General features: G+C 40.1%; 1 protein-coding gene across 13 annotated transcripts in view; it reads right to left on the reverse strand.

Moving 5' to 3' along the window:
• ROBO2 (roundabout guidance receptor 2) overlaps positions 1-27,274 on the reverse strand; it is a 1,648,622-nt gene that overhangs the window by 579,480 nt on the left and 1,041,868 nt on the right. The window contains exon 1 of one of the 13 annotated variants that reach the window (XM_035709334.2): positions 4,728-5,592. The exons of the other annotated variants lie outside the window; for them this stretch is intronic. Coding sequence (XP_035565227.1) covers positions 4,728-4,788 — 61 coding nt within the window. The 5' untranslated portion in view covers positions 4,789-5,592. Of the gene's footprint in view, positions 1-4,727; positions 5,593-27,274 lie in introns of those variants that run through there. 13 annotated transcript variants of the gene reach the window in all.

Raw genomic sequence — 27,274 nt, forward strand, 5'->3', positions numbered from 1 at the left:
GATGAGATGCAAACGGAAGAGAAAACGCTAAGAATTGAGGTAGGTTATCCCAAAAGAGTTTTGAGTTAGAAATAGGTATTTTGGGTAAGTATACTATACTTTAGATGCTATATTAAATCTCTGGGATGGTATAACATATACTTAATACATTGCAAGAGTTGATGGGAATTCCCTCTTAAAATATTTTATGTAATTATTCATCCATGCTTTATTCAATAATTAAAAAAAGAAAATCAATATAAATACCAATGTATTTACTTAGGTTGACAAGTCTATACCTGGAGACACTATAAAAAGCTAACAATATTTTTCTTTATCTATAAAATAGCACTCTGTAAATGTTCATTGTCTGTTTGAACCCAGGTCAGTAAACTTCTGTTTGCCTAGCTGGAAAAAAAGATAGGATCTATGCAAAATAAGTTTGCATAAACCTATATAGTATTACAAAAGAAAAATGACAGCCAAGACCCAAATTGGATATAACCAAAGTAACATTATTAACATATCTCCTTTATTTATTTTTTATTTTTTTAACATATCTCCTTTAAAGGCAGATTTTCTAAATTGTTATTCAAGAAACATATTTTCTTCACTCTTCAAATGTTTGTTTCTCTAATTCTTTCCACCAGGTCCAAAAAAAGGAGGAGGAAAAGAAGAAAGAAATGAAAGAGAGGAAGAGGAAGAAGAGGAAGAGGAGGAGGAAAGGAAGAGGAGGAGTAGGAGAAGGAAAAAAGAGTAGGAGGAGAAATAAGTAAAAGGAAAATCTTTTTTTTTTCTAAAACTCAAAAAAATTGCACATAAGAAGTATATGCATCTTTACAGATTGCAGGAACTACTGCAGCAGATATCACTAGACACACCATCTCACATATCTAAGTTCCCTTCATTACTATATATGCATCCCAGTATATGCAATCTGCTTACATATCAATATTTTTATTATCAAAGATGCTATTTTATACAAACTGCTCAGGAATGAGATGACCAGAATTATTATTATTATTATTATTATTATTATTATTATTATTATTTTATATAATCATAACATTTTTTTCCACTTTAAGATACTCTTTCTTTTTATGCTCTAAGAAATCTTTTGGTTTACAGTCCACATGTTGCCTAGAGTCAAAGGTTATTCAAACAAAGCCAATACAAAGTGATATCACTACATAGTTGCAAGAACAAATTTCAGGGTACTTTTATGCAGTTTAAGTTCTGAAATAGACTATATATGGCTCTGATAATGAGCCCATTACTAAAAGTCACTTTAGTAAAATGTATAAACCTGTATGAGATTATATGTCTACACTATGTACACACATTATCTTTATCTCCCCAAATATCATGTGTGCCATTTTCATTTAAGAAGAATTAAAAATAGGGATCCCTGGGTGGCTCAGAAGTTTAGTGCCTGCCTTCGGCCCAGGGCGTGATCCTGGAGTCCCGGGATCGAGTCCCACATCGGGCTCCTTGCATGGAGCCTGCTTCTCCTTCTGCCTGTGTCTCTGCCTCTCTCTCTCTGTGTGTCTCTCATGAACAAATAAATAAAATCTTTTTTAAAAAAAAGAGAATACTTACAAATTGAAGATAAGAGCATTATTGTCATTTTAAAAACATCTCTTCACAATTGTTGTATAATTAATGAATTGACACAACGCACAGGAAATAGATGCAATTAAAAAGCGTTGTGGTAACTGATGTTTAGTTCCCTGTAAATGACTATAAAACCATAGTCTTGTTTAAAAATAAAGAAAATCTGGAGAACAAAAGCTAAACTTAATACATATTCTCCTATGGAACAGTAATGATAAATATGTATGTGGTTCATTAATCTGTATCAAATGAGAAAATCTTTATTTACATCCAAAATAGAAAAGTTTGTCCCTAGTTCTCAACTAACTTAATGTTTATTCTCTATGGATTCCTACAGACACAAGGTACCAAAAAAAAAAATCATAAACAGTATTAGCAGATATCTTCTATGAGAAGGCAAAACTCCACCATTTTTCATATACTATAAAAATGCACATATAAATAACCCACCAAGCAAATTTCAATGCAAATCTATGTATCATTTGTCACTGAATAAAATTAATTTCTGTGTCTAGCACAAGGATAGTCAGTATATCTTTGAAATGGTACAAGCTTCTCTAAATTTGAAATTCATGGGGAGAATAAGCACACACTTCTAAGAAGGATAATAAGTAAACAGAAATCACAGAATCCTGGAAGAGAAATAGCCTTAGAGATCCTACAAACCAGCCCCCTCATTATAGATGTGAACGCTCAGTCCCAGTGTGTTGGAATAGCCTAGAGGGCAGTGTTGTCTACATCCCAAATTTTCAACAATCCCCATGGAGAGGCTGTCATCATTCTGGAGTAAACCAAAGGCAATCCAATGTCAGATATATGCTTTATGTACTCATTCAGCAAGTGTCCACAGCTTAATTTTCTTTAAAAGTAGCAGACGCTGAATACAAAAACTAGTTTCTCACACACACACACACACACGCACACACACACACACACACACAAATTCACCATTACCTTTTCAACTTTTCAACCTTGGGTATTTTTCACTACGTTACCATGAATTTTACTGCACAATTACAGTCCAGACATAAACTTCCCCTTTATCCTATAATACTAAATCAGAACAAAGGTCCTAGGTGTGTCTCTGGAGCACAAGAGGTGAGGTAGGGGGAGAAGGAAGAAAAGAAGGGAGAGAGGTACGAAGAGAGGGAGGCAGGCTAGGAGGAGAGAGGGAAGGAAGGAAGGAGAGAGATGATGTCTTGCTACGCTGTTCCAGCAAGCTGGTTAATTGCATTTGTTTCGTATATCTCCAAACACTCTGGTACATTAATTACATTCTGTAACACCAAGCTCTTCTGATTCCCTCTGTCACTTCCACTGAGCAATTTAATTGTATTCCTCTTAGCTACACACTAACTCAAAAAAGAAAGAAGAAGGAAGGGAGGGAGGAGGAAGGAAGGGAGGAGGAAGGAAGGAAGGAAGGAAGGAAGGAAGGAAGGAAGGAAGGAAGGAAGGAAGGAAGGAAGGAAACAACTTGCTGATAATTCTGTAATTCTGTCACCTAATATATAGTTTATACATGCATTCCTGGTATTGAAATAGATAAATCCATGCTTTATGAGGACATATTATCCAAAAAGTCATATCAAAGTCTTCTTGTCATGACAATCAAACACACTTGGGAGAAATATGTAAGCCTCTTGGTTAGGGCAATGTATATGTGCTGTAAAGGTAAATGTATTGAAGAAGAAAATGCGTGGTGAATGATTAGGGATGACTATAGACACTGTCACGGTGTGATTCACGATGCTTAATTCCTAAACATCTACTACTTAGAAGGGAAGAAGGAAAAGCAGCGTGGCCGCGCGAATGCCTTGCCTACTACCGCTGGGGGCAAAGGTACTCATGTAGTCCAAGATTGAAAACAGCCACTTGACAGTAGGTAAACTCATCTGGACTGCCTCATGTTTATAGAAAGCCTTCCTGTTTTGAGTCCGATGCATTGGGTTCTGTGCAGCAGCAGCTGCCAGGAACAAAGTTAGCTCCTACAGGCGGGCAAAAATAGGCAGTGTCCCAAATAATGAATTCGTCCACGATGCAAATGCTGGAGGAAAGTTTATGTAGCAACAAGCTCCCGTGGTGGCTCAAATATTTGGACCAATACACAGATTCTTTACAAGTACAATAGTTACGAATCTGAAGCACTACAATCCACATTTTCAGGAAGACAAACAAACAAACAAACATGCTCCGGGCTTCTCCTTATACAAATTCTTTCCATTGATCAGAAAATTAAGGCTCCCGGAAGGTTAATACCAAGCGTTCTTTCGACTTTTCTCTTATGAACAAAAAAGCACGTTAATGACTACTTTCCACTCATCATTCAAAAGAGCTACATAAAAGATTTTGCCATCCTCTCACAAGAAACTGACATCCTGTGAAAATATCCCAGGAAACCACATCTGAACAAAAGACAGGAGAATCAGAGGCAGAATGCTGTCTGCCTGACAGACTGACTCAACCTAGAGGGAGACACCTACGGCACCTGTTTCAGATCCCCATTGTGTCTGCCACTGGGGACTGGGCTCGGCGTTCTCTGTGCCCCCGGCCAGCCCAGAGCTTATGCTTCCCCCTTCCTGGAGCCTCGCCCAGTCTCACTTTTGACAGTTTTCTCCCTCTGATCTAAATTCTTGATTCTGATTTCACACTAGAAGAGCACTCAGCCGCACACAAGTGATACCCATTGATCCCTGAGATACCCTGTCTCCAATTCCTAAGCCACTGAACCTTCCCTGAAGTGTCTATTACTATTTTCCTTCAATTGAATTTCTAAGCCAAAGTTCAGATACAAGAACACACAGCAAAAGGGAGTAGGCACAAGAGTATTCAAGAGATCTGCTTTAATATCCCTTTTTCTAACAAGACGGGGAGCCCATTATTTATTACCCAACTCCTCAATTAATTAAGAAAATCACAACAATCACAACAATAGGTGACTACAAACACATTCCACCGGCAGCAGTTTAGAAACAAAGACTTAAAATCTCGGTCCCCCAAAAGCCCCTGTTTCTGCTCAAAAGGGGCTAACAGACATAATGTCATTTTATGTATAGCCCACAACACACTCAGAAAGAAATGGGGTTTTTTTTTAGGGGGGGGGCGGAGGGGGAAGAATAAAAGTATCTTTAACTTACCATCAACCGGAACATATAACAATCCACAGAGCAGTAGTTGTGTAAACATCAGCCGACTCATTTTGACATATTAAAAAGGATCCAGAGTGTTTAAGAAACCAATCCCAGAGCAAAAGTACAAAAATAAGTATCAAAAAAAGAGGTAGGTCCAAAGTTTAGACTTTCCTAGATGCTAATTAAAGTCCAGAAGAGCAAGTCGCCGCACGGTCAGAAGGGGTTAGTGGAGAGGTCTTGAGTGGGGCACGTTTGGATCCATCCAAATTACCAGAGGGCACTCCAAAGGCTGCTGTATTTCCACCCTCTGGCTTCCCAAATTCCCACCAATTCAGCCCAGCCGGAGGGATTATTCGAGTGCGTCTAACCCCCTCTCCTCGGGCTCCATTGCCATCCAAAGCCAAGTTCTTTCTTCAGGAGTCAGGAAGGCGAAGGGGGAGGCCAAAGACCTAATTCCTAGAAAGTGTTCCGCAAAGTTGCCAGCGCGCGGCCGAGAAGGCATGGGGCTGCCCACGGCTCCTCCTTGCCCGGTCTCTCCTCGGTGCAGCTCCACGTCCAGAGTTGGTTTTTTGTTTGTTTGTTGTTTTTTTTGTTTGTTTGTTTGTTTTTGTTTTTGTTTTTTGTTTTTTTTTTTTTTTTGGTTGGTTGGTTTTGTTGGTTTTAGTTAGTTTGGTTGGTTTTTTTTTCACTTAACTTCCATAGTAAGGAGGTGTCGGAGCCACACTTTGCAGGCGGCCGACCTGGCGGGCCTCTCCGCTGCAGCCCCGTGGCCTCCCTCCGCCACTCGCGGCTCCGAAAGAGGCAAAGAGGAATCAGGACGGCTCGGGCGGAGACTCCGAACTCCGACTCGGCGGGGCTGCGAGCGAGCGAGGGAGCGAGGGAGGGAGGGAGGGAGGGAGGGAGGGAGCGCGGGGGGAGGAGGGAGGGAGGGAGCGCGGGGCAGGGCCGAGGCGGCGCCCCCACCCCCCGCGGCCCGCCTCCGCCTCCGCCTCCCGCCTCCCGCCTCCCGCCTCCGAGCGCCGCGCCCCCCGCCGCTGCGGACGCCCGCGGGGCCGGCGAGGGAGCCCCGGGCCGGGGAGCGCGCCGGGAGCGAGCGCGCGGCGCAGTCCGGCCGCCCGCGGGGGTCGCAGCCGCCGTCCCCGCGCCCCAGCCCCGCGCCGCCGCCGCCGAGCGCCCGCCGCCTCCTGCGGCTGCCGAGCGTGGCCGGACTCGGAGGAGGGAAGGCGAGGAGGCGGGCGGGGCGGGGAGGAACGCGAGCTGCGAGCGGCGAGCTGCTCCGAGCGGCCCGCGGAGGGGCGGGGTGAGGACGGGTGCGCCGAGCTCCCCACCTCCGGAGCCCGCCCCCCGCACGTGCAGGGGCGCCAGCCGGCCGGGGGGGCGGGGAGCGGGGAGCGGGGAGCCGGGGCTCCTGGGCGGACGGAACGGAGCCCACGTGGAGGGCGTGGAGGGCTCTGGTCTCCGCTGCTCGCGGCGCCCCGTCCCCGGGCAGGTAGCGTCCCCGGCCAGTGAGCTCCGGGCCCTCCCGCTCGCCCGCCCCGCCCCCCGGCCGCCGGGATGCACGCGCGCCTTCCGGAGAAACAGCGGCCGGAGCCCCGGGCGCAGCCTCGTTCCCCCTGGAGTCGCACAAACACGCACCCGTCACCTTTGAGCCGAATGAGAAGCTGGGCGGGAGGGGGCGACGGAAGGAGGCAACACATGCCCACCCTCCGGGGCGGAAGGGCCGTGTGGGTGCTGCCCGCCGCGTTAAGACGGGTGGCGATGGGTGGGGGTGGGTGCGAGACCTCTGGCCTCTGCCCGCTCCGTTTGGCAAGATGTACGGCCCCTGAGGAACCCGGGGCGGGGGGTGGGGCGTCCCCGTCCCCGTCCCCGTCCCCGTCCCCGTCCCCGCTAAGGCTACTCCGTTGCCTTCTGACCCCTCGAAGAGGAGCTTGACGCCGCATCGTGGGACGCGAGGAGTTGGGCGCGAGATGCCCGCGTCGGGCGCGGGGTCAGGGACGGGGCCGAGGAGTGTGCCCGAAGCTCTTACCCCCCCCCCCCCACACACACACACCAGCACGTCTGAAAGGAAATTCGGAAAACACAGGATGGAGGAAAGCTGAAAAGCCACTGAGCTAAAAGAAGCTCCAAAAGAGCCGAATTCCAGCCCGAAGATGACAAACCCTGGAAACTAAGGCAAAAACCACCAAGTGAACGCCGTCGGGACGGGGCATGATTATGGGAAGCCACGTGAGATCAAAGGGATGCCGGGGACGGCGGTGCCCCGGGGCGGCCGGGCCCACGTGTGACCACGGGCTCGCCGGGGGCCGTCCGCGGCTTGTGCCGGGGATCAGGAGGCGGGATCTGGGGACTCACGCAGGTCCCCGAGCCCTGCTGACGGCTCGATTGTGAGACTTTAGCTCCCCCTACTGGACAGTATCAGGAAGGAGGCCCTCCGGTGGAGGCGGCTGCGGAGGAGCCTTTTGTTTGGTGGATGCGTTTTGGTGTCACTTAATTTGGCTCTCCCTTGCCCATTGTGGACGTGATGTTGTGTGTTTCAAGAAAAAAGAAAAAGAAAAAGGTCAGGGACGCTTAAGCAATTAGGAGAGTTCCTAGGGCATCTCAGCACACTTAAAAATTATGGTGATGAGATAATTTTGCAAAAGAATGAAACAAACCACTTTCCTTGTGAGGCATTAAGAGTAATTTCAGCAACTTTTGATATACACCATGTAGTTGTAAAGTTTAAAAAGTGCATTAATGTGCTAAAGGTATCCTCACAGTAATGATTCTGACTGCGTTCTCGTTTTACCACCCTATGAAAGAAAGGCTAAACATGTTCACATGTTTTTTGGTTTTGTTTTGTTTTTCCCCAAAGAGCCAAATCTCAAGTAATCCTGTGCTCTAGGAAAACCCCAAAATTCATTGGAATGACATCTCTCTTCTCTTTCTGTAATACCGAAAAATAACTGATAATTCTTTAAACGTGTATTTTAGACGTTTGGACCAAGATTGAAATGAAAGTAACGGATTATAAAGTCTACCTCATTCCTCTAAATAATGTACACCCTCCCACGCACAGTCTCTATCTCGATCAAATTACAAATACTCTGACAATAGAGTCTCCCTAATAAAATAATTCAGAAATTAAAATGATGCAGATTTTAAATACTTAAACTTTAACGTAGATCTCAGAAAGGAACGTACTAGGATATTTCACCTGGAGGAGTTTTCTCATGGCTGTTAACTTATAGGACAAAAGATGGATTCCATGTTATAGTTGATAGACTCACCTTCAATAGATGCTTTTCCTTAAGTGATCTCTAAAATCACTCAGAGGCAGAAAGAATGTGTGTGGGAAGAAGGGGGGATAGGTTGGAGAATGACCTACGATTTACTATCATCCTCTAAGGCAGAAAAGTGTGGCCTCATAGGTTGCAGAAAGTTGTCCTTCTGTAGAATATGACAAATGACCTCATGGGGAGAAAAGGATTATTCAAAGGAAATGGCTTTGATTATATTTACTTGGCATTTTTGGGCCAAGCCTCATCATTTTGCATTCATAACACTTTATCGTTTGAAAGCGGCGAAGAAGGCCAGTGATTTCAGTCTGGTGCCACCTTTTGTTGTACAACACCTACATTCTGTAATACTGTCTACAACAAAGGAAATTTGAAGTACATGTTTTCTGCTTTTCTCCAAGATAAGTTCATAAGTGATATTTTAAGTGAATGTCTTGTCAGTATCTCATTTGACATTAAACATGACTTAGGAAAACTAATATATTCTTTTAAAAATCTCATACCAAGTGGTGGTTTAAGATTATGAGCAAAACTCTCACACTGTCAGCAACAGTGAGAGTCAGCAGACAGAAATGTAATATGAACAACGTTAAGTCCAAGGGGGAACAAAGACATCTTCTGGGAGATTTGACAAGATCTCTATTAGAGAAATGTGTATATTTCAATTAAATTTAGCACACTTCTAGTGAGCACTGTCTATGTAAAAAATTGATTTCTTACTCTATTATTTTCTTAAAGCAAAATCTTTAAAACCTGAACATTCTACTAGAAGTTGGAAATTCAGAAATAATTTTTCAAAACAATTTCAAGGGACGCCTGGGTGGCTCAGCGGTTTGGCGCCTGCCTTCGGCCCAGGGTGTGATCCTGGAAACCTGGGATCGAGACCTACGTCAGGCTCCCTGCATGGAGCCTGCTTCTCTCTCTCTGCCTCTCTTTCTGCCTGTGTCTCTGCCTCTCCCTCTGTATCTCTCATGAATAAATAAATAAAATCTTAAAAAAAATTTTTTTCAAAAAAAAAGTTAGAAATTCAATTTTAGCAGTGCTTCAGCTTCAAAACATTTTTTTAAGGTTTTCAGTAAGACAAAAAGCTAGAAATGGCTTAAAATGGCGAAGTCCCACCACCACTGAATCAGAGTTTAAGATTCAGAAAATTAAGTGGCCTTTGGTTTCAATATCTTTCCAAATACGAATTGTTTTTTTTTTCTTCTCTAAAGCAGCTGAATCGAGAAATGTGCATGGAAATCTAGGCTCCTTTTATGTAAAACTTGGAATGGTATTATTATGTACTCAAAATGTGCCTACCAGATAAACATATATTTTAATACATCTAAAGAAAACCGTGTGTAAGAGACTATAATTAACCCTAATTTGGGTAAGGTGATCAAATGGCCTTCTTTGTGATTGTTCTTCTAAGTTGCCATTCATGGAGAACTGTAAAATACTCATCTGAAGGCAATCTGCACAATATAGGATATAAAATATTAAATATTTCTTTTTCATGCCAGATTCTTCAAAAATGTGGTATAAATGGAAAAATGCCAATCCATTTTTTTCACTCCTTCCAATATACTCTTGTTATAATTGTAAGATAGTATATACAGGCAAATCAAAGGTTTGATCCAGGATGATAATTTTAATATCTGCCACCATGTGGTGAGCACTTACTCTGTGTCAGGGATTCTTCTAGTTTCTTAAGAATTCACCATAGTGTTTAATTCCTATAAAACCTATTTTATGTGTGTGATATTATTCCTATTGTGCAGATGAGAATATCGAAGATTAGATGTCTCACCCAAGTTAATAAAAGGCACAGTACTCCTTTGAATCCAGAACTGACCACAAAACCTAGGCTGAGTGTTAGGCTGTGTTTCCCAGGATTACTTGTGATACCTTCCACATTATAGAAACACTTTAATAAATTGCTTTGATTGATAACTTTAAGACAGTCCTTGATGCACTAAAAATATGGAAATATGTAATCAGTTTTTGTTTTCAAAAGTGAAGAATTTCTTAAAGCCAAGAGATCACCATTTGTTATCTGTTCAGTTTCAATTTTTTTATATGATTGTCTTAGCATGCTATACAGAAATACCACATTTAGATGAAATGTATGGGTTATTATCTACAAAAGGATTCTAGACAAAATAAGCGGAGTATTAAAAACCCAGATCAGAGATGGAGTCATTCCCTCTTATATCATTTTTTATTACCTCCACCTTGTTTCTAAAGTGATTTGAGGAAGCTAAAGTAAATTACTTATTTTTCTGAAGTATGTTCTATCTAATTTCAATCAATTCACCTTCAAGGATTCATCAATACTCTTATATATAGTAAATCTGCCTACCTATGTATCTATTGATGATTAGTACTTTGGGTGCATGTGTAATTATTAAAATATTCTATTTTTAAAAATCTGGAATTTAAGGTAACTAATGTGTAGCAATCTTTCATAAAAATAGAGTATTTCCTCCCAAATACCATCTCTTGTGATCAAGAAGAATATTTTTCTTTCTTTAGAATTAAAATCAGTTTGGAAAATCATTTTCTATCTTGACTGAAAAGTTGAGTGATACATTCAAACTTAGTATAGCTTTTAAATCAATAAAATATTAATGTAATGTGTAATATCGAGGTATAATTTCTCTAAGTGTGTACATCTTAAAATTTGGAATTTTTAAAAACACAGAGAAACATCTCAGAGTTCATTGAAAATATTGTATCTTCATAATATCAGTACTCCCCAGTCTAAAGTTGCCCATCCTGCTCCCCTGCCTCCATTTTAGTAATCTATGAACCCTCAACCTCTGCCAAAGTTAAAAATTAGCTCTTTGGTAGCAAAGCTGATAACCTCTCACCTAGATTGGAAAAGTGTTTTTATAGAATAAGCAAAGTTGCCAACCTCACAAACAACAAGCGCAGCTCTGTGTCCTCTAACCATGACAGGCTAGGTTTTGCATGTGTGCATAGTCTTTTTTTGCTCCATACTTTATAACGTCTATTTAAAGCTTTTGAGTTCTTATTTTATTATATAGCCTAATTTCAATGACGTTAAGTAATACACTTTTTGCTATTTTTACATCACAATATCATGAACCAAAGAAAATCCCTTTGATTCTTTGCCAAACTATTTCAAGTCCATCTGCTCCAATCTGGGCTTTGTATAATTGAATTTTAGCAATGCATAACTGTAATCCTAATAAGGAAAATTTTTAAGAATCCAAAAGAGAATTTCTGTTGTTCTTAAAAAGAAGGAATTGTCAAAGATGTGAGAAAAGACTTCTTATATCTATAGGTCTCAGATTTTTATAGTTATCTGTTCACTGAGTGTCTTTTAGACATATTTAATAATGGAGTCTTCAAATTCAAAAGAAGTTGCTTATTCTCTTTTACAATAATATCATGGAATTAATCCAAGGGCACATGTAATCCAATTGAACTGCCTATGTTTCTATCATACAGAAGAACTAATCTGGGAGCAGATTCTGATTTTCTTCCAATATCCAAATTATCTTGTTTCTGCCTGATAAAATAACTTCTGACTTCCTGTGGAGTACTTGAAGTCCTTTTTTACAACAAATACTAAGTTTTTACATGTTAGATACCATCAGGAAACTTAGATAATATTGTTTAGCTTAAAAATACGAGAGATGTAAGTATACATTCTCTTCCTTAAATGATAAAGTGGACTAAATGAATGAACTCATCTGGTCTAACTTCACAGACAAACCTGCAAATGAAAGAATAAAATGATATATAACTTACTTCATGTCAAAATATTTTAATTTGGATGAAAATTCTCTCTTAAGCAGTGATTTATCTTCTACTTAACAAAAAGGAATATAGAAATGAATGATTTTTGTAATTTCAGTTTTTCCATTATATACTAATACTAATGTCAAGGGACCAATGGACTCAATGATTAATATTGGGAAATTGCAGGTACAATTTTTGACAACTTAATACAAACTATACGGTTCCCCTATTGCATTAGCTTGTTTTGATTTTGAATATATTTTCTTTCTTTCCAATAACTATTTCCCTACATTTATAGGAATATAAAATTTAAATTTACAGTTTACCCAATATATGTTGCACATCTAAATTTATGATTTTTAACAATGAAAAAGTTTCACCAAATCTGTCCTTTAATTTTTGGTTTTGGTTTTGTGGTTTTTGTTTGTTTGTTTGTTTATTTTCTTATTTTTTTATTTTAAAAATATTTTATTTATTTATTCATGAGAGACACGGAGAGAGAGAGAGAGAGGCAGAGACACAGGCAGAGGGAGAAGCAGGCTCCATGCAGGGAGCCCGATGGTGGGACTCTATCCCAGGTCTCTAGAATCACGCCTTGGGTTGAAGGAGACATTCAACCGCTGAAGCCACCCAGGCGTCCCGTCCCTGTTTTTTGTTTTTTTAAAGATTACTTATTGAACATTCTTTCCTTCGGTGATCTGACAAACCTGAGTGTTTGAAGTACTAATTGTTATAGATGGGGCCAATGAAAATTATGTAGCTGATGATCAGTGAGGGATTTTTTTTTTTAAGTTTGTCTACAGCTGGCTTAAGTCCAGGTTATTACTTATCTATTATTTAGTTTCTTCCTTCTCCAGTTCCCACCAAACATACACATTAGAAAGAGGTTCTATCAGTCACTTGTGTGCCTGACTCTTGGTTTCAGCTCAGGTTGTGACAGGGTCCTGAGATCGAGCCCCTGTCAGGCTCTGCACTCAGCATGGAGTCTGCCTAAAAATTCTGTCTCTCTCTCTTCCTCCCTTCCCTCTGCTCTCTCTCTCTTTCTGGAATAATTAAAAAAAATAAATCTTAAAAAAAGATGTTATATCACAAGCCTGGATGAACATTTACAGGGTCTCTGAGTATCTCTTTTCCAGCCTTCATTCTGAATCATGTTTAAACTATCAAAAAGACATGAGAATTTATTTTTTTTTTTATTTTATTTTTTTATTGGTGTTCAATTTACTAACATACAGAATAACACCCAGTGCCCGTCACCCATTCACTCCCACCCCCCGCCCTCCTCCCCTTCTACCACCCCTAGTTCGTTTCCCAGAGTTAGCAGTCTTTATGTTCTGTCTCCCTTTCTGATATTTCCCACACATTTCTTCTCCCTTCCCTTATTTTCCCTTTCACTATTATTTATATTCCCCAAATGAATGAGAACATATAATGTTTGTCCTTCTCCGACTGACTTACTTCACTCAGCATAATACCCTCCAGTTCCATCCACGTTGAAGCAAATGGTGGGTATTTGTCATTTCTAATAGCTGAGTAATATTCCATTGTATACATAAACCACATCTTCTTTATCCACTCATCTTTCGTTGGACACCGAGGCTCCTTCCACAGTTTGGCTATCGTGGCCATTGCTGCTAGAAACATCGGGGTGCAGGTGTCCCAGCGTTTCATTGCATTTGTATCTTTGGGGTAAATCCCCAACAGTGCAATTGCTGGGTCGTAGGGCAGGTATATTTTTAACTGTTTGAGGAACCTCCACACAGTTTTCCACAGTGGCTGCACCAGTTCACATTCCCACCAACAGTGTAAGAGGGTTCCCTTTTTTCCACATCCTCTCCAACATTTGTGGTTTCCTGCCTTGTTAATTTTTCCCATTCTCACTGGTGTGAGGTGGTATCTCATTGTGGTTTTGATTTGTATTTCCCTGATGGCAAGTGATGCAGAGCATTTTCTCATGTGCATGTTGGCCATGTCTATGTCTTCTTCTGTGAGATTTCTGTTCATGTCTTTTGCCCATTTCATGATTGGATTGTTTGTTTCTTTGGTGTTGAGTTTAATAAGTTCTTTATAGATCTTGGAAACTAGCCCTTTATCTGATATGTCATTTGCAAATATCTTCTCCCATTCTGTAGGTTGTCTTTGAGTTTTGTTGACTGTATCCTTTGCTGTGCAAAAGCTTCTTATCTTGATGAAGTCCCAATAGTTCATTTTTGCTTTTGTTTCTTTTGCCTTCGTGGATGTATCTTGCAAGAAGTTACTATGGCCGAGTTCAAAAAGGGTGTTGCCTGTGTTCTTCTCTAGGATTTTGATGGAATCTTGTCTCACATTTAGATCTTTCATCCATTTTGAGTTTATCTTTGTGTATGGTGCAAGAGAGTGGTCTAGTTTCATTCTTCTGCATGTGGATGTCCAATTTTCCCAGCACCATTTATTGAAGAGACTGTCTTTCTTCCAATGGATAGTCTTTCCTCCTTTATCGAATATTAGTTGCCCATAAAGTTCAGGGTCCACTTCTGGATTCTCTATTCTGTTCCACTGATCTATGTGTCTGTTTTTGTGCCAGTACCACACTGTCTTGATGACCACAGCTTTGTAGTACAACCTGAAATCTGGCATTGTGATGCCCCCATATATGGTTTTCTTTTTTAAAATTCCCCTGGCTATTCGGGGTCTTTTCTGATTCCACACAAATCTTAAAATAATTTGTTCTAACTCTCTGAAGAAAGTCCATGGTATTTTGATAGGGATTGCATTAAACGTGTATATTGCCCTGGGTAACATTGACATTTTCACAATATTAATTCTGCCAATCCATGAGCATGGAATATTTTTCCATCTCTTTGTGTCTTCCTCAATTTCTTTCAGAAGTGTTCTATAGTTTTGAGGGTATAGATCCTTTACATCTTTGGTGAGGTTTATTCCTAGGTATCTTATGCTTTTGGGTGCAATTGTAAATGGGATTGACTCCTTAATTTCTCTTTCTTCAGTCTCATTGTTAGTGTATAGAAATGCCACTGACTTCTGGGCATTGATTTTGTATCCTGCCACGCTACCGAATTGCTGTATGAGTTCTAGCAATCTTGGGGTGGAGACTTTTGGGTTTTCTATGTAGAGTATCATGTCATCGGCGAAGAGAGAGAGTTTGACTTCTTCTTTGCCAATTTGAATGCCTTTAATGTCTTTTTGTTGTCTGATTGCTGAGGCTAGGACTTCCAGTACTATGTTGAATAGCAGTGGTGAGAGTGGACATCCCTGTCTTGTTCCTGATCTTAGGGGAAAGGCTCCCAGTGCTTCCCCATTGAGAATGATATTTGCTGTGGGCTTTTCATAGATGGCTTTTAAGATGTCGAGGAATGTTCCCTCTATCCCTACACTCTGAAGAGTTTTGATCAGGAATGGATGCTGTATTTTGTCAAATGCTTTCTCTGCATCCAATGAGAGGATCATATGGTTCTTGGTTTTTCTCTTGCTGATATGATGAATCACATTGATTGTTTTACGGGTGTTGAACCAGCCTTGTGTCCCAGGGATAAATCCTACTTGGTCATGGTGAATAATTTTCTTAATGTACTGTTGGATCCTATTGGCCAGTATCTTGTTGAGAATTTTTGCATCCATGTTCATCAGGGATATTGGTCTGTAATTCTCCTTTTTGGCGGGGTCTTTGTCTGGCTTTGGAATTAAGGTGATGCTGGCTTCATAGAACGAATTTGGAAGTACTCCATCTCTTTCTATCTTTCCAAACAGCTTTAGGAGAATAGGTATGATTTCTTCTTTAAACGTTTGATAAAATTCTCCTGGGAAGCCATCTGGCCCTGGACTCTTGTGTCTTGGGAGGTTTTTGATGACTGCTTCAATTTCCTCCCTGGTTATTGGCCTGTTCAGGTTTTCTATTTCTTCCTGTTCCAGTTTTGGTAGTTTGTGGCTTTCCAGGAATGCGTCCATTTCTTCTAGATTGCCTAATTTATTGGCGTATAGCTGTTCATAATATGTTTTTAAAATCGTTTGTATTTCCTTGGTGTTGGTAGTGATCTCTCCTTTCTCATTCATGATTTTATTAATTTGAGTCTTCTCTCTCTTCTTTTTAATAAGGCTGGCTAATGGTTTATCTATCTTATTAATTCTTTCAAAGAACCAACTCCTGGTTCTGTTGATCTGTTCCACAGTTCTTCTGGTCTCGATTTCGTTGAGTTCTGCTCGAATCTTTATTAGCTCCCTTCTTCTCTTGGGTGTAGGATCTATTTGCTGTTTTTTCTCTAGCTCCTTTATGTGTAAGGTTAGCTTTTGTATTTGAGTTCTTTCCAGTTTTTGAATGGATGCTTGTATTGCGATGTATTTCCCCCTTAGGACTGCTTTTGCTGCATCCCAAAGATTTTGAACGGTTGTATCTTCATTCTCATTAGTTTCCATGAATCTTTTTAATTCTTCCTTAATTTCCTGGTTGACCCTTTTATCTTTTAGCAGGATGGTCCTTAACCTCCATGTGTTTGAGGTCCTTCCAAACTTCTTGTTGTGATTTAGTTCTAATTTCAAGGCATTATGGTCCGAGAATATGCAGGGGACAATCCCAATCTTTTGGTATCGGTTCAGACCCGATTTGTGACCCAATATGCGGTCTATTCTGGAGAAAGTTCCATGTGCGCTTGAGAAGAATGTGTATTCAGTTGAGTTTGGATGTAAAGTTCTGTAGATATCTGTGAAATCCATCTGGTCCAGTGTATCATTTAAAGCTCTCGTTTCTTTGGAGATGTTTTGCTTAGAAGACCTATCGAGTATAGAAAGAGCTAGATTGAAGTCACCAAGTATAAGTGTATTATTATCTAAGTATTTCTTCACTTTGGTTAATAATTGATTTATATATTTGGCAGCTCCCACATTCGGAGCATATATATTGAGGATTGTTAAGTCCTCTTGTTGAATAGATCCTTTAAGTATGATATGGTGTCCCTCTTCATCTCTCACTACAGTCTTTGGGGTAAATTTTAGTTTATCTGATATAAGGATGGCTACCCCTGCTTTCTTTTGAGGACCATTCGAATGGTAAATGGTTCTCCAACCTTTTATTTTCAGGCTGTAGGTGTCCTTCTGTCTAAAATGAGTCTCTTGTAGACAGCAAATAGATGGGTCCTGCTTTTTTATCCAGTCTGAAACCCTGCGCCTTTTGATGGGGTCATTAAGCCCGTTCACATTCAGAGTTACTATTGAGAGATATGAGTTTAGTGTCATCATGATATCTATTCAGTCTTTGTTTTTGTGGACTGTTCCACTGAACTTCTTCTTAAAGGGGAATTTTAAGAGGCCCCCTTAAAATTTCTTGCAGAGCTGGTTTGGAGGTCACATATTCTTTTAGTTGCTGCCTGTCTTGGAAGCTCTTTATCTCTCCTTCCATTTTGAATGAGAGCCTTGCTGGATAAAGTATTCTTGGTTGCATGTTCTTCTCATTTAGGACCCTGAATATATCCTGCCAGCCCTTTCTGGCCTGCCAGGTCTCTGTGGAGAGGTCTGCTGTTACCCTAATACTCCTCCCCATAAAAGTCAGGGATTTCTTGTCTCTTGCTGCTTTAAGGATCTTCTCCTTATCTTTGGAATTTGCAAGCTTCACAATTAAATGTCGAGGTGTTGAACGGTTTTTATTGATTTTAGGGGGGGATCTCTCGATTTCCTGGATCTGAATGCCTGTTTCCCTTCCCAGATTAGGAAAGTTTTCAGCTAGAATTTGTTCAAATACATATTCTGGCCCTCTGTCCCTTTCGGCGCCCTCGGGAACCCCAATTAAACGTAGGTTTTTCTTCCTCAGGCTGTCGTTTATTTCCCTTAATCTATCTTCATGGTCTTTTAATTGTTTGTCTCTTTTTTCCTCAGTTTCCCTCTTTGCTGTCAACTTGTCTTCTAGGTCACTCACTCGTTCTTCCACCTCGTTAACCCTCGTCGTTAGGACTTCTAGTTTGGATTGCATCTCATTCAATTGGTTTTTAATTTCTGCCTGATTAGCTCTAAATTCTGCAGTCATGAAGTCTCTTGAGTCCTTTATACTTTTTTCTAGAGCCACCAGTAGCTGTATAATAGTGCTTCTGAATTGGCTTTCTGACATTGAATTGTAATCCAGATTTTGTAACTCTGTGGGAGAGAGGACTGTTTCTGATTCTTTCTTTTGAGGTGAGGTTTTCCTTCTAGTCATTTTGCTCAGTGCAGAGTGGCCAAAAGCAAGTTGTATTGGGAAAAAGAGAAAAAGAGAGGAGAGAAAGAAGGAAAGAAAAGAGAAAGAGAAAAAAAAAGAAAAAAAAAGGGAAGAAAAAGAAAAAAAAATGAAAAAAAAAAAAAAAGAAAAAGAGAAAGAAAAAGAAAGGAGAAAAAAAGGGGGTGGGGGAAGGAAACAAATCAAAAAGCAAAACAAAACAAAAACAAAAACAAAAACAAAAACAAACAAACAAAAAAAGAACCACCGGGGAGTATCTTCTGATTCTGTGTACTTTAAGTCCCTTGGCTTCTCCTGGAAGTTGTCCGTCTAGCTGGTGTTCTGGGGGAGGGGCCTGTTGTGCTGATTTTCAGGTGTTAGCAGTTGGGGGAGCTGCTGTGCCCCTGCCTGGTGCAGGGCTCGGTGGGGGTTGTTTACCCCGTGAGGCCGCAGGAGGAACAGCCCCAGTGGCGGGGCCGCTCTGGAAACCTGGATTCAGCTCCGGCAGGAACTCCGTCTGCAGGGCCTGGAGGCTCCGGGGCGGGGCCGCTGCTCTGCTCAGCTGGGGCAGGAGCGTCCTCGCTGTCCTGGGCCCTCCCGGCCTCTGCCTGTCCCGGGGGAGGCGGGATCCTGGGCTGTGTCCCGGCGCCCTGTGCTCCGGAGCCTGCGCTGGTGGATTCGCGCTCCCGCCCCGCAGCCCCCTCCGCGGAGCCGCCCCCGAGCCCCTCCGAGCTGCTCCTGGAACCGCGCAGCCCCCTCCGCACGGAGCCTCTTCTTCTGCCCGAGCCCCTCCGAGCTGCTCCCGGGGCCGCGCAGCCCCCTCCGCGGAGCCGCCGCCCGAGCCCCTTCAGCTGCTCCGGGTCCCGCCGGGTCCCGCCGTGCGCGCTGCAGCCCTTAGGGAGCTCGGCGCACTCTCCTGGGCGCGCAGTTGCTGTTACTGTCCCCGGGAGCCCGAGGGCCTCCTCGCCCTCCTGGTCCTGCTCCAACTCCCCGCGAGCCCCTTTCCGCCCGGGAAGGTCGGTGCAGCTCCTGCGTCTCCGGGACGGGGCTCTCGAGAATTTATTTTAAAGACTTCAAGAGATTTTATAGTATTTTTAACTAAACCATTCATTCATTTACCATCAGGAAAGTTTTAGTTTAATCTAAATGTGAAGTAACCATTCTACCTCATTATCTCTGCTAGAAGAGATGATAAATGGGTACCTAAACAGAGCACGTGCCAGATCTGGATCAAGTGGATCTGGATTCTGATGTCGGTTCTACCATCCACAGTGTGATCATAACAATTGCCTCAACTGAAACAAAGATAATCTCAGAAGAGAGAGAGAGATCTGTCTACTCAGAAGAGCATTTGGATGATGCATTTAAATGCCTTGGCACAAAATAAATTTTAACTAGTTTCCAACATTTTGGTCATTGGCATGTACTAATGAATCTCTGTCATGGTGGCAGAGACAATGCTGAATGTTAAACCAGAATCATCTTTCCTTCTTTCACTCAGAGCTTGGCCAAGTCTCTCTCTCTCTCTCTTTCAAAATAAATAATAAAATTTTTTTTTTTCCAAAACAGATTTTATTTATTTATTTTAGAGGTGGTGAAGGGGGAGAGAGGAGGAGAGAAGCAGACTCCCCGCTGAGCCAGGAGCCCCACATGAGGGTTGGATCCCAGGACCCTGCGATCATGACCTGAGCAGAAATCAAGTTGTATACTTAGCTGAAATCAAGAGCCACCCAGGCACATCGATATATAAAATCTTTAAAATAAAATAAAGCCACGTGAATAGATGGTAAATCAGTAGAGGCCTTCAAAAAATACTGGTAATATGCCTTATATATCTATTTAAATCACAGGTCAATATGTACATACACACAGACGCATGTATATCTAAATTCAAAGAAAACGAACATTAAAGAAAAAAATAAATTTAAAAAGATTACTTAAAAAAATCCATTTTAGAATTTCAGAACTGAGTAGTAATCTTTAAGATCATCTATCAAAATCTCATTATACAGTTCAAGGATAAGAGGCCAATTTAATTTAATAATAGACATCTTATTCCTAAATTAGTCTTTTAAAATTTATATTAATTTAACCAAGACAGTTTTAGAATTTAGATATTGCCCTTTGTTAATTGTTATTACAACTGCCAGTGGTTTCTGATTAAAATCTATTATATACATATTAGCACATTTTACATTCTTTGTATAATTAGAATTACCAAAATAAAAAAGTAACTTTAGGGACGCCTGGGTGGCTCAGTGGTTTAGTGCCTGCCTTTGGCCCAGGGCATGATCCTGGAGTCCAGGGATCGAGTCCCACATTGGGGTCCCTGCAGGAGGCCTGCTTCTCCCTCTGCCTGTGTCTCTGCCTCTCTCTCTGTGTCTCTCATGAATAAATAAATAAAATATTAAAAAATAAAAATAAAAAAGTAACTTTATATCATGAAAATATTGAAAATGGTAAAGTCCATTCTGTAGTGTCTATGTGGCAATATAAATAACAAAATTTGGTCCTGGTTTTATTGATGTTTATTACTGAATGCCTCTGCAAAATGTGGTAAAGTTATCCCACAACCAGATTTACATAACTGCTTATGGCTTAAGTCCTCTCCTCTGTTGATTTATGGAATGTAGTTTGAGAGAAGGAGAAGGCTTCAATCTCATCTTTTTGCAGCTCTAGCATTTTAAAATAAAGAATTGGCCAAGTCTCAGCTGCTATGTCACTGGTCCATTTCCTCCGTCAGTTTTCTTCTACCTTCTAAAAAACAATGTATCCTCCAAATTTAGGAGCTCCCCAAATTACCAAACATATGACCTATCCTGGCAACTTTTTCATATGTATAGTAGCCCTGGCAGGAGCCAATCAATCACTATGATCATTAAAAAGTAGCAATAAATACACCTATCCCCCACAGAAATAAAGATATTGAGACTCTTATCAAGTTGAAGGAACATAGTCTCATCAGTCTACTACTTTCAGTCTAACCAACATCCATAATAACAAGAATTGAAATGTATCACAAGCTATTTTATACAGAGAAACATACATGAATTCCAGACAAATAGCTGAAGCAATGAACTTCATGAATATACTAAGCAATGACACGTTGTACAGTACCTAGTCCTATGTTTTCCACCAAAACCTCAGTGCGAAAAGGAGGCGGTGGAAAGAAGAACGAATTGACAGTTGTTATATAGTCACCAAAGTAAACAAAACAAAACAAAACAAAACAAAAAACCCAAACAGAAAAGATAGATGCTAGAAGATTTTGAAAATGAGTAATACATTCCACAAATATTCAGCTCCGTGCATGGTAGCATGGAGCAGAGTTGGAAGTGAGAAACCTCACATGCATAGAACCAGGAAAAAAAATTGACAAGATATATCAGATGGTTTTGTTAAGTTTTTGGAAGATCTAAAACAGATCAGAGATAGGAAAAAAGATTATTCTTTATTAATGATGAAAAATTGAGCTTCTGAGAAATTAAGTATTTTCAACAAAAGAGTGCAGAAACAAGTCAGAATACTAAGTCCTGACTCACATCAGAATCCATTTCGTTTCCACTAAATTGCGCTAATTTAATGTTGATCATTGTTCCCAGATAATTTTTTTCTCAAATGTTTTTAACTTGAGGAAAGCATTGGCGATTAGCAAACTCAGGGATCTCAGAGCAGTTCTTTGTTTATTGGTCTCAATCGATTATGAAAAGGAGTAAGGAAATAAAACAGAAGAAAAGGAAAATAAAGATGAGGGACAGACAAGCAGGAAAATGAGGTAGTAGAAAGGAATGTTGGATCAGCATGGATTCTCTAAGGTAAAAGCAAGAGAAAAATGTGATTCCATATTCCTTGGGTTCCTAATTTCACTTCTCAAGTTAATGAGTGCTCCTCTTTCTGATTTCTTCACCCACTTCACTTCTGTCTTGTAAGAAAATTGAGATGTGTTCTCCTTAGTTTATACCACAGGATGTTGAGCCACTTTAGTTGCAATCCTCACCCCACTAAATCAAATCCTCTAGTGGGTCAGAGAGTAGTACTTGACTAATACCCTCACCAGAGACGTGAGTCTGACTCTCCATGGTGACTCTCCATGGAGCTCCCACTGCTTAGAGGATTATGTTCATTGCTGTAGTTCCATAAAGTACCATGCTGGCATAAATGTGGCAAAGATTTTCCTTAATGTTCCTATCATGGTAGTGAAAGAGTTAAAGCAACTTAGTGAGAGTCATGTAGCAATTTCCTGCTCAGAATTTCCTGCTCAGAATTTGGTTCACATTTGTTGTCCCATTTACTTTGAGAATTTGGTTCACATTTGTTGTCCCATTTACTTTCACTGCAAGGTGTGCTCTCTGGGGAGTCCAAACTGGTAATGTCTATGCGTGCTTTTGCATGAACTTTGGAAGGAATGGATTAGCAATTCAATCTTGGCCCCTTTCACATATGCAATGTCAGCTTCCTGGAGATGTCACTTTCTGAGTGTTTGGGCCATCAGTCTGACAATAGACCTAACTGTGTTAGGAGCTTCAGGGGGTTTCTTCCTACCTGTTTCCCTCAGACTGAGATTTCTTTTTGTAATATGATCTTGTCATCACTGTTGTCATCAGAAAGACATATAAGGGGGTTATTAACATTATTGTTTGTCAGACTTCTATATTCATTTTCCTTGAAATAGTACTGTCTCAACTGAGGAATAGAATTATATTTTGCCTTGTCTCCAGAAATGCTTTTAAATTAAAATTGATGTTTGAGCTGCATGACTTTTCACTGCTGATGTAATTTAGTTTTTTTTTTATCTGAATGTTTGATAAGTAGCAGTATGACTCTATTCTTCTAGTTACAAATCCATTAACCTCCCTCCTTAAAAAGCTGTTGCTTTACAACAGTAACTTTCATACCAAAGACAAATATCAAAATATGTTATCTTATGCAAAATGCCTGTGCCTATTCCTGGATAAACCTCCTAGGTATGAGAAACTTCAGTGTTTAGAACAAAGAAGATCAGAGGAAGAAATGATTCATTTGTTCAATTCACTCAACAAATTCTTATTGAGGGCTCCTATGTGCCAGGCTATAACAGAAATAATGTCTGCCTCATAAACATACATTGCCTTTCTGGATTTTAGTTCCTTCACCTATAAAATGAGATAGCTGGACTAGTGACTTTAAACACTAGTCCCCCCTCAGAACAGATAACCTATTACTTAATTTTGTTCACGCAGAAGGTATTTCCAAGGATTTCAGCTCTTGTGTTAATAATCGGGCTTGAGCCCTTTGAGATAAAGAATCATTGTTTCAATTGTCAAATTTTGTGAAATAAGGTTACTTTGAAAGCTGTGATATGAGGTCTTTATTTTGATAGCCTCTCATTGGCCAATCTACTCTGAACCTTTGTGCTTGTATTGATGTGCAGCTGTCAGTGTCAGCAGTTTTTCCTCAGGGCCAGGTGTAGACTGGAATGTGTGGTCATCCGTGGTTGCTGGTTCATCTGTTACATGATATATGAATAATGTACCTGCCTTATTCTGATATCACAACCCTCTATTAAAATAGAAGCGGGTACTAGAATCCTTGATATAACCCTGCTTATAATGATACGTGTATCATACCATAAGGGTCAAATTTTACTGGTCATTGTTAAGTAGTCCATAGGAATTTCATTGAGTTACATCACTAAAGCTTATAGGACAGACGAAAATTATAGGAAGCTCTCATGATTAGAATGAGAAACAGAGACTTAAGACCAAATATGAGCATATATGCATCTGTGTTGTTTGACTATCTTCTTCCAATGAACATTTAATTATTGATTTGATTTTGCTGATTGTGGTGAAGGAAATTTTTAAAATAAATTGAAATCGAAATACTGAGGTGTTCAGAGCAGAATTACGACTGCCTGTAGACACTGTTGAAAGCTCTGTCCTTATCAGGTACCACTTAAAGCATAAAACTATGTGAAACATCAAGTGAAAAGCAGTGACAAGGAAAATACCTCTGGAAGAGTGATGCAGAAATTTCTGTGGGCACCTTCAGTAAATGCTCCAGGGATTCTTAAATGTTAATCCTGAAACACTAAGACTGTAATACTTTCCATTAGCACCCTACCAGACCATTCTAACACCCCTCAGCACAAATGATACCACCCAGGAGATTTTCCCTAGGAGAGCTGTAAAGATTCTTGAGGTTGTTTGCATTTCAAAAGAAATTCACTTAAATCATGAATCTTTTGTCTAACCTTATGTCATCCCCTTTTATGTTCTGTTGGGAGCAATTTGTCTGTTCTTTCAGAAACTTTTGTTAGTTATCATGTTAACTGAATTTCCAAGTCACTACAGGACATTACTCTGGTTTTGACCCTGGCAATAAATTTATATTTGAATTTGTTACACCAGAAGAACTGGAAAGCTCCCACAAATTTAATTATTGGTGTCACTTGGGACATGTTTGATTATATTTTAAGATGTAACATCGTAGCAGAACCCTAAATAAAGAGAAACAATTTTGGAAGAGTCCTAATGAGGTTATGGCAGGTTTAAGAAGTCATTAGTAAAGACAAGTCCAAAATAATAATTAAGGGTTGGAATGCAAATGACATTCATTGATCTAAAACATCTAATAACAAAAATTAAAAGAAATACTTTTATCAGTCTAGTGAAATATTTTGTTAGAGGTTTATGGCCACTTCCTTTCAACATGACCATCACACATTCTGAAGGGAGGAGCTAGCCACCCAGTCTCCTGCCTTTGAAAGAAGGAACACTAAATTCATTTACTGCCAAAGGACAGACCTTCTGTCTTTTCAAAAATGTCAAAAGAGAAAACAAAACAAAACAGGAAAAGGTCAAACTAGTGGTCATTTCACTAATGTGTCAATGTCTTCACTTTATGGTATTCATATATTCCAAATCATGTATTTTCCTCTTCCAATACGGTATTCAGTCAAATTCAAAATAAAGACAAATCTCTGGAACTTAAGTTAGTGTATAGCAAATGCCCCAAAATGGTGATTACAAAGATTACACTTATAAAAGCAAACTTGAATTTCTTTTTTCTCTTCTTTTGCTTCATTATTATTCAAAATACAATTCACAACAACTGGTACATCCAGAATTCTCACATCTCCAGCCCTTAGTTATTTCTCTCGGTGCAGCAAAGGCTGCAAAACCAGCGTGAGCTTTGACTCTAAGTACCCCCATTCTCTTTGAACACTGGATCGTAGTATTGTCAGATATGTTTATGTTCATGGAATACACAGACAATTTCTTTTTGTAGTTGAGATGACTCCGTGTTTTGTTGATTCCTGTCTCTCTCCACAGCTACTCAGGCTGCCAGTTTGGCTGCCTCGATTTGCACACAGTTGTACTTTAATGCCACATCTACTTCTGTTCTCATATTCAGAACAATAACCATGTAGGACTTCAAGTCTTTCCATCTGATGTCCCTGAGATTCAAACTATATCCTGTTCCATCTGATCTCCTTGTAAAGATTTCTGAGATAATAATTTGATCAGTGTGGCAATATCCAGACAATGCTCTTCCTAACTTGAAGTTCAGAAATTTAACTGGGTAGGGACATTATGTTAAATCAATCTGTAGAGTGGTGTTTGGGGGGCCAGGCTGATAAATTTATAGTAACTAAGTGAATCCACATTGATCTGTGTGTTCCCTCAACATAGAGCTGACCTTCTGTGTGTACATTTGTCATCAATGTACGTGATATACAGAGAATCTGGATTATTATATCTGAAAAAAGTCATATTAAACATATTTTATTAAGGTGGCCAATTATAATTATAAAAAATACTGTAGATATTCTTAATTTTCAAAAATAGAGATGCCTTTTATTGCGTCATTTTATGCACATCTTGTGATTTAAGTAGAATCAGAATATTTCTAAACACTGCTTTGGCTATAGATATTATAGACTAACAGATGCATTAAAATGAGAAGCTAATACTTTGGCATGAAAATATCACTAGTATAGGCAGATTTTAATATTTTCTGTCTAGTTATATGTTTGAAAGAAGTGTTTTAAAATAATTCTGTGTTGATAAGGGGGTAATTAGGGTTTTTTTTCATACTTGTCTCTAAGAAACTGTATCCTTTCAACAGTGTCTAAATTCCTTGAACTCTAAAAATATTGAAACCTTTGACATACAAATGGTTATTAAAATTATTGTGTATCATGACATTTTAAATCCAATCATCATATATCTCAACCATTTTATAATCTTTTGGAGGCTGTTTGACCTTTTATGACTTTATTTTCTTATCCACTGTTTGGTTTACTTTCTAGTACTTTCCTGGAGAGAAAAAAAAAATGGTTTGCAAAAATATTCTTTCTTTCTTTTTTTAAAAAAATATTTTATTTATTTATTCATGAGCGACAGAGAGAGAGAGAGAGGCAGAGACACAGGCCAAGGAAGAAGCTGGCTCCATGCAGGGAGCCTGATGTGGGACTCGATCCCGGGTCTCCAGGATCACGCCCTGGGCTGAAGTCGGCGCCAAACCACTGAGCCACCAGGGCTGCCCAAAAATATTATTTCTTAAGACAATCACAAAAGGACAAACACTGTATGATTTCACTATATGAGGTTCCCAGAGTAGTGAAATCCATAGAAACAGAATGTACACTGTTGGTTGCTGGGGTCTGGGAGAAGGGGAAAATGAGTTGTTATTTAATAGGCACAGAGGTTTCATTTTGAAAATGAAAAAAGTGGGGATCCCTGGGTGGCGCAGCGGTTTGGCTCCTGCCTTTGGCCCAGGGCGCGATCCTGGAGACCCGGGATCGAATCCCACGTCGGGCTCCCGGTGCATGGAGCCTGCTTCTCCCTCTGCCTGTGTCTCTGCCTCCCTCTCTCTCTGTAACTATCATAAAAAAAAAAAAAAGTGCTGGAGATGGATGGTTATGATGGCTGCACAATCGTGTAAATGTACTTAATACACTGAACCGTACATTTAAAATGGTAAACTTTACTACATTTTGTTAAAATAATTTAATTTCATTTTATGATGTACTTTTCTTTTCCACAATTGAAAAAGTTATATGAATTTGTGTGTTTCCTTTGGTAAGTAGATTTTTCCACTGTTTACTATAGAAAATGTTTAAATACTAACAAGTATAAGGATAAAATTTTATACAACTCTTCATCCTACCGTCATTCAAGAAATAATGTTTTCATGGAATATTACTCAGCCATTAGAAACGACAAATACCCACCATTTGCTTTGAGGTGGATGGAACTGGAGGGTATTATGCTGAGTGAAATAAGTCAATCGGAGAAGGATAAACATTATATGGTCTCATTAATTTGGGGAATATAAAACATAGTGAAAGGGAATAAAGGGGA

This window comes from Canis lupus, chromosome 31 (assembly GCF_003254725.2).
Source record: "Canis lupus dingo isolate Sandy chromosome 31, ASM325472v2, whole genome shotgun sequence".
In the NCBI taxonomy this organism is placed as follows: Eukaryota; Metazoa; Chordata; class Mammalia; order Carnivora; family Canidae; genus Canis; species Canis lupus.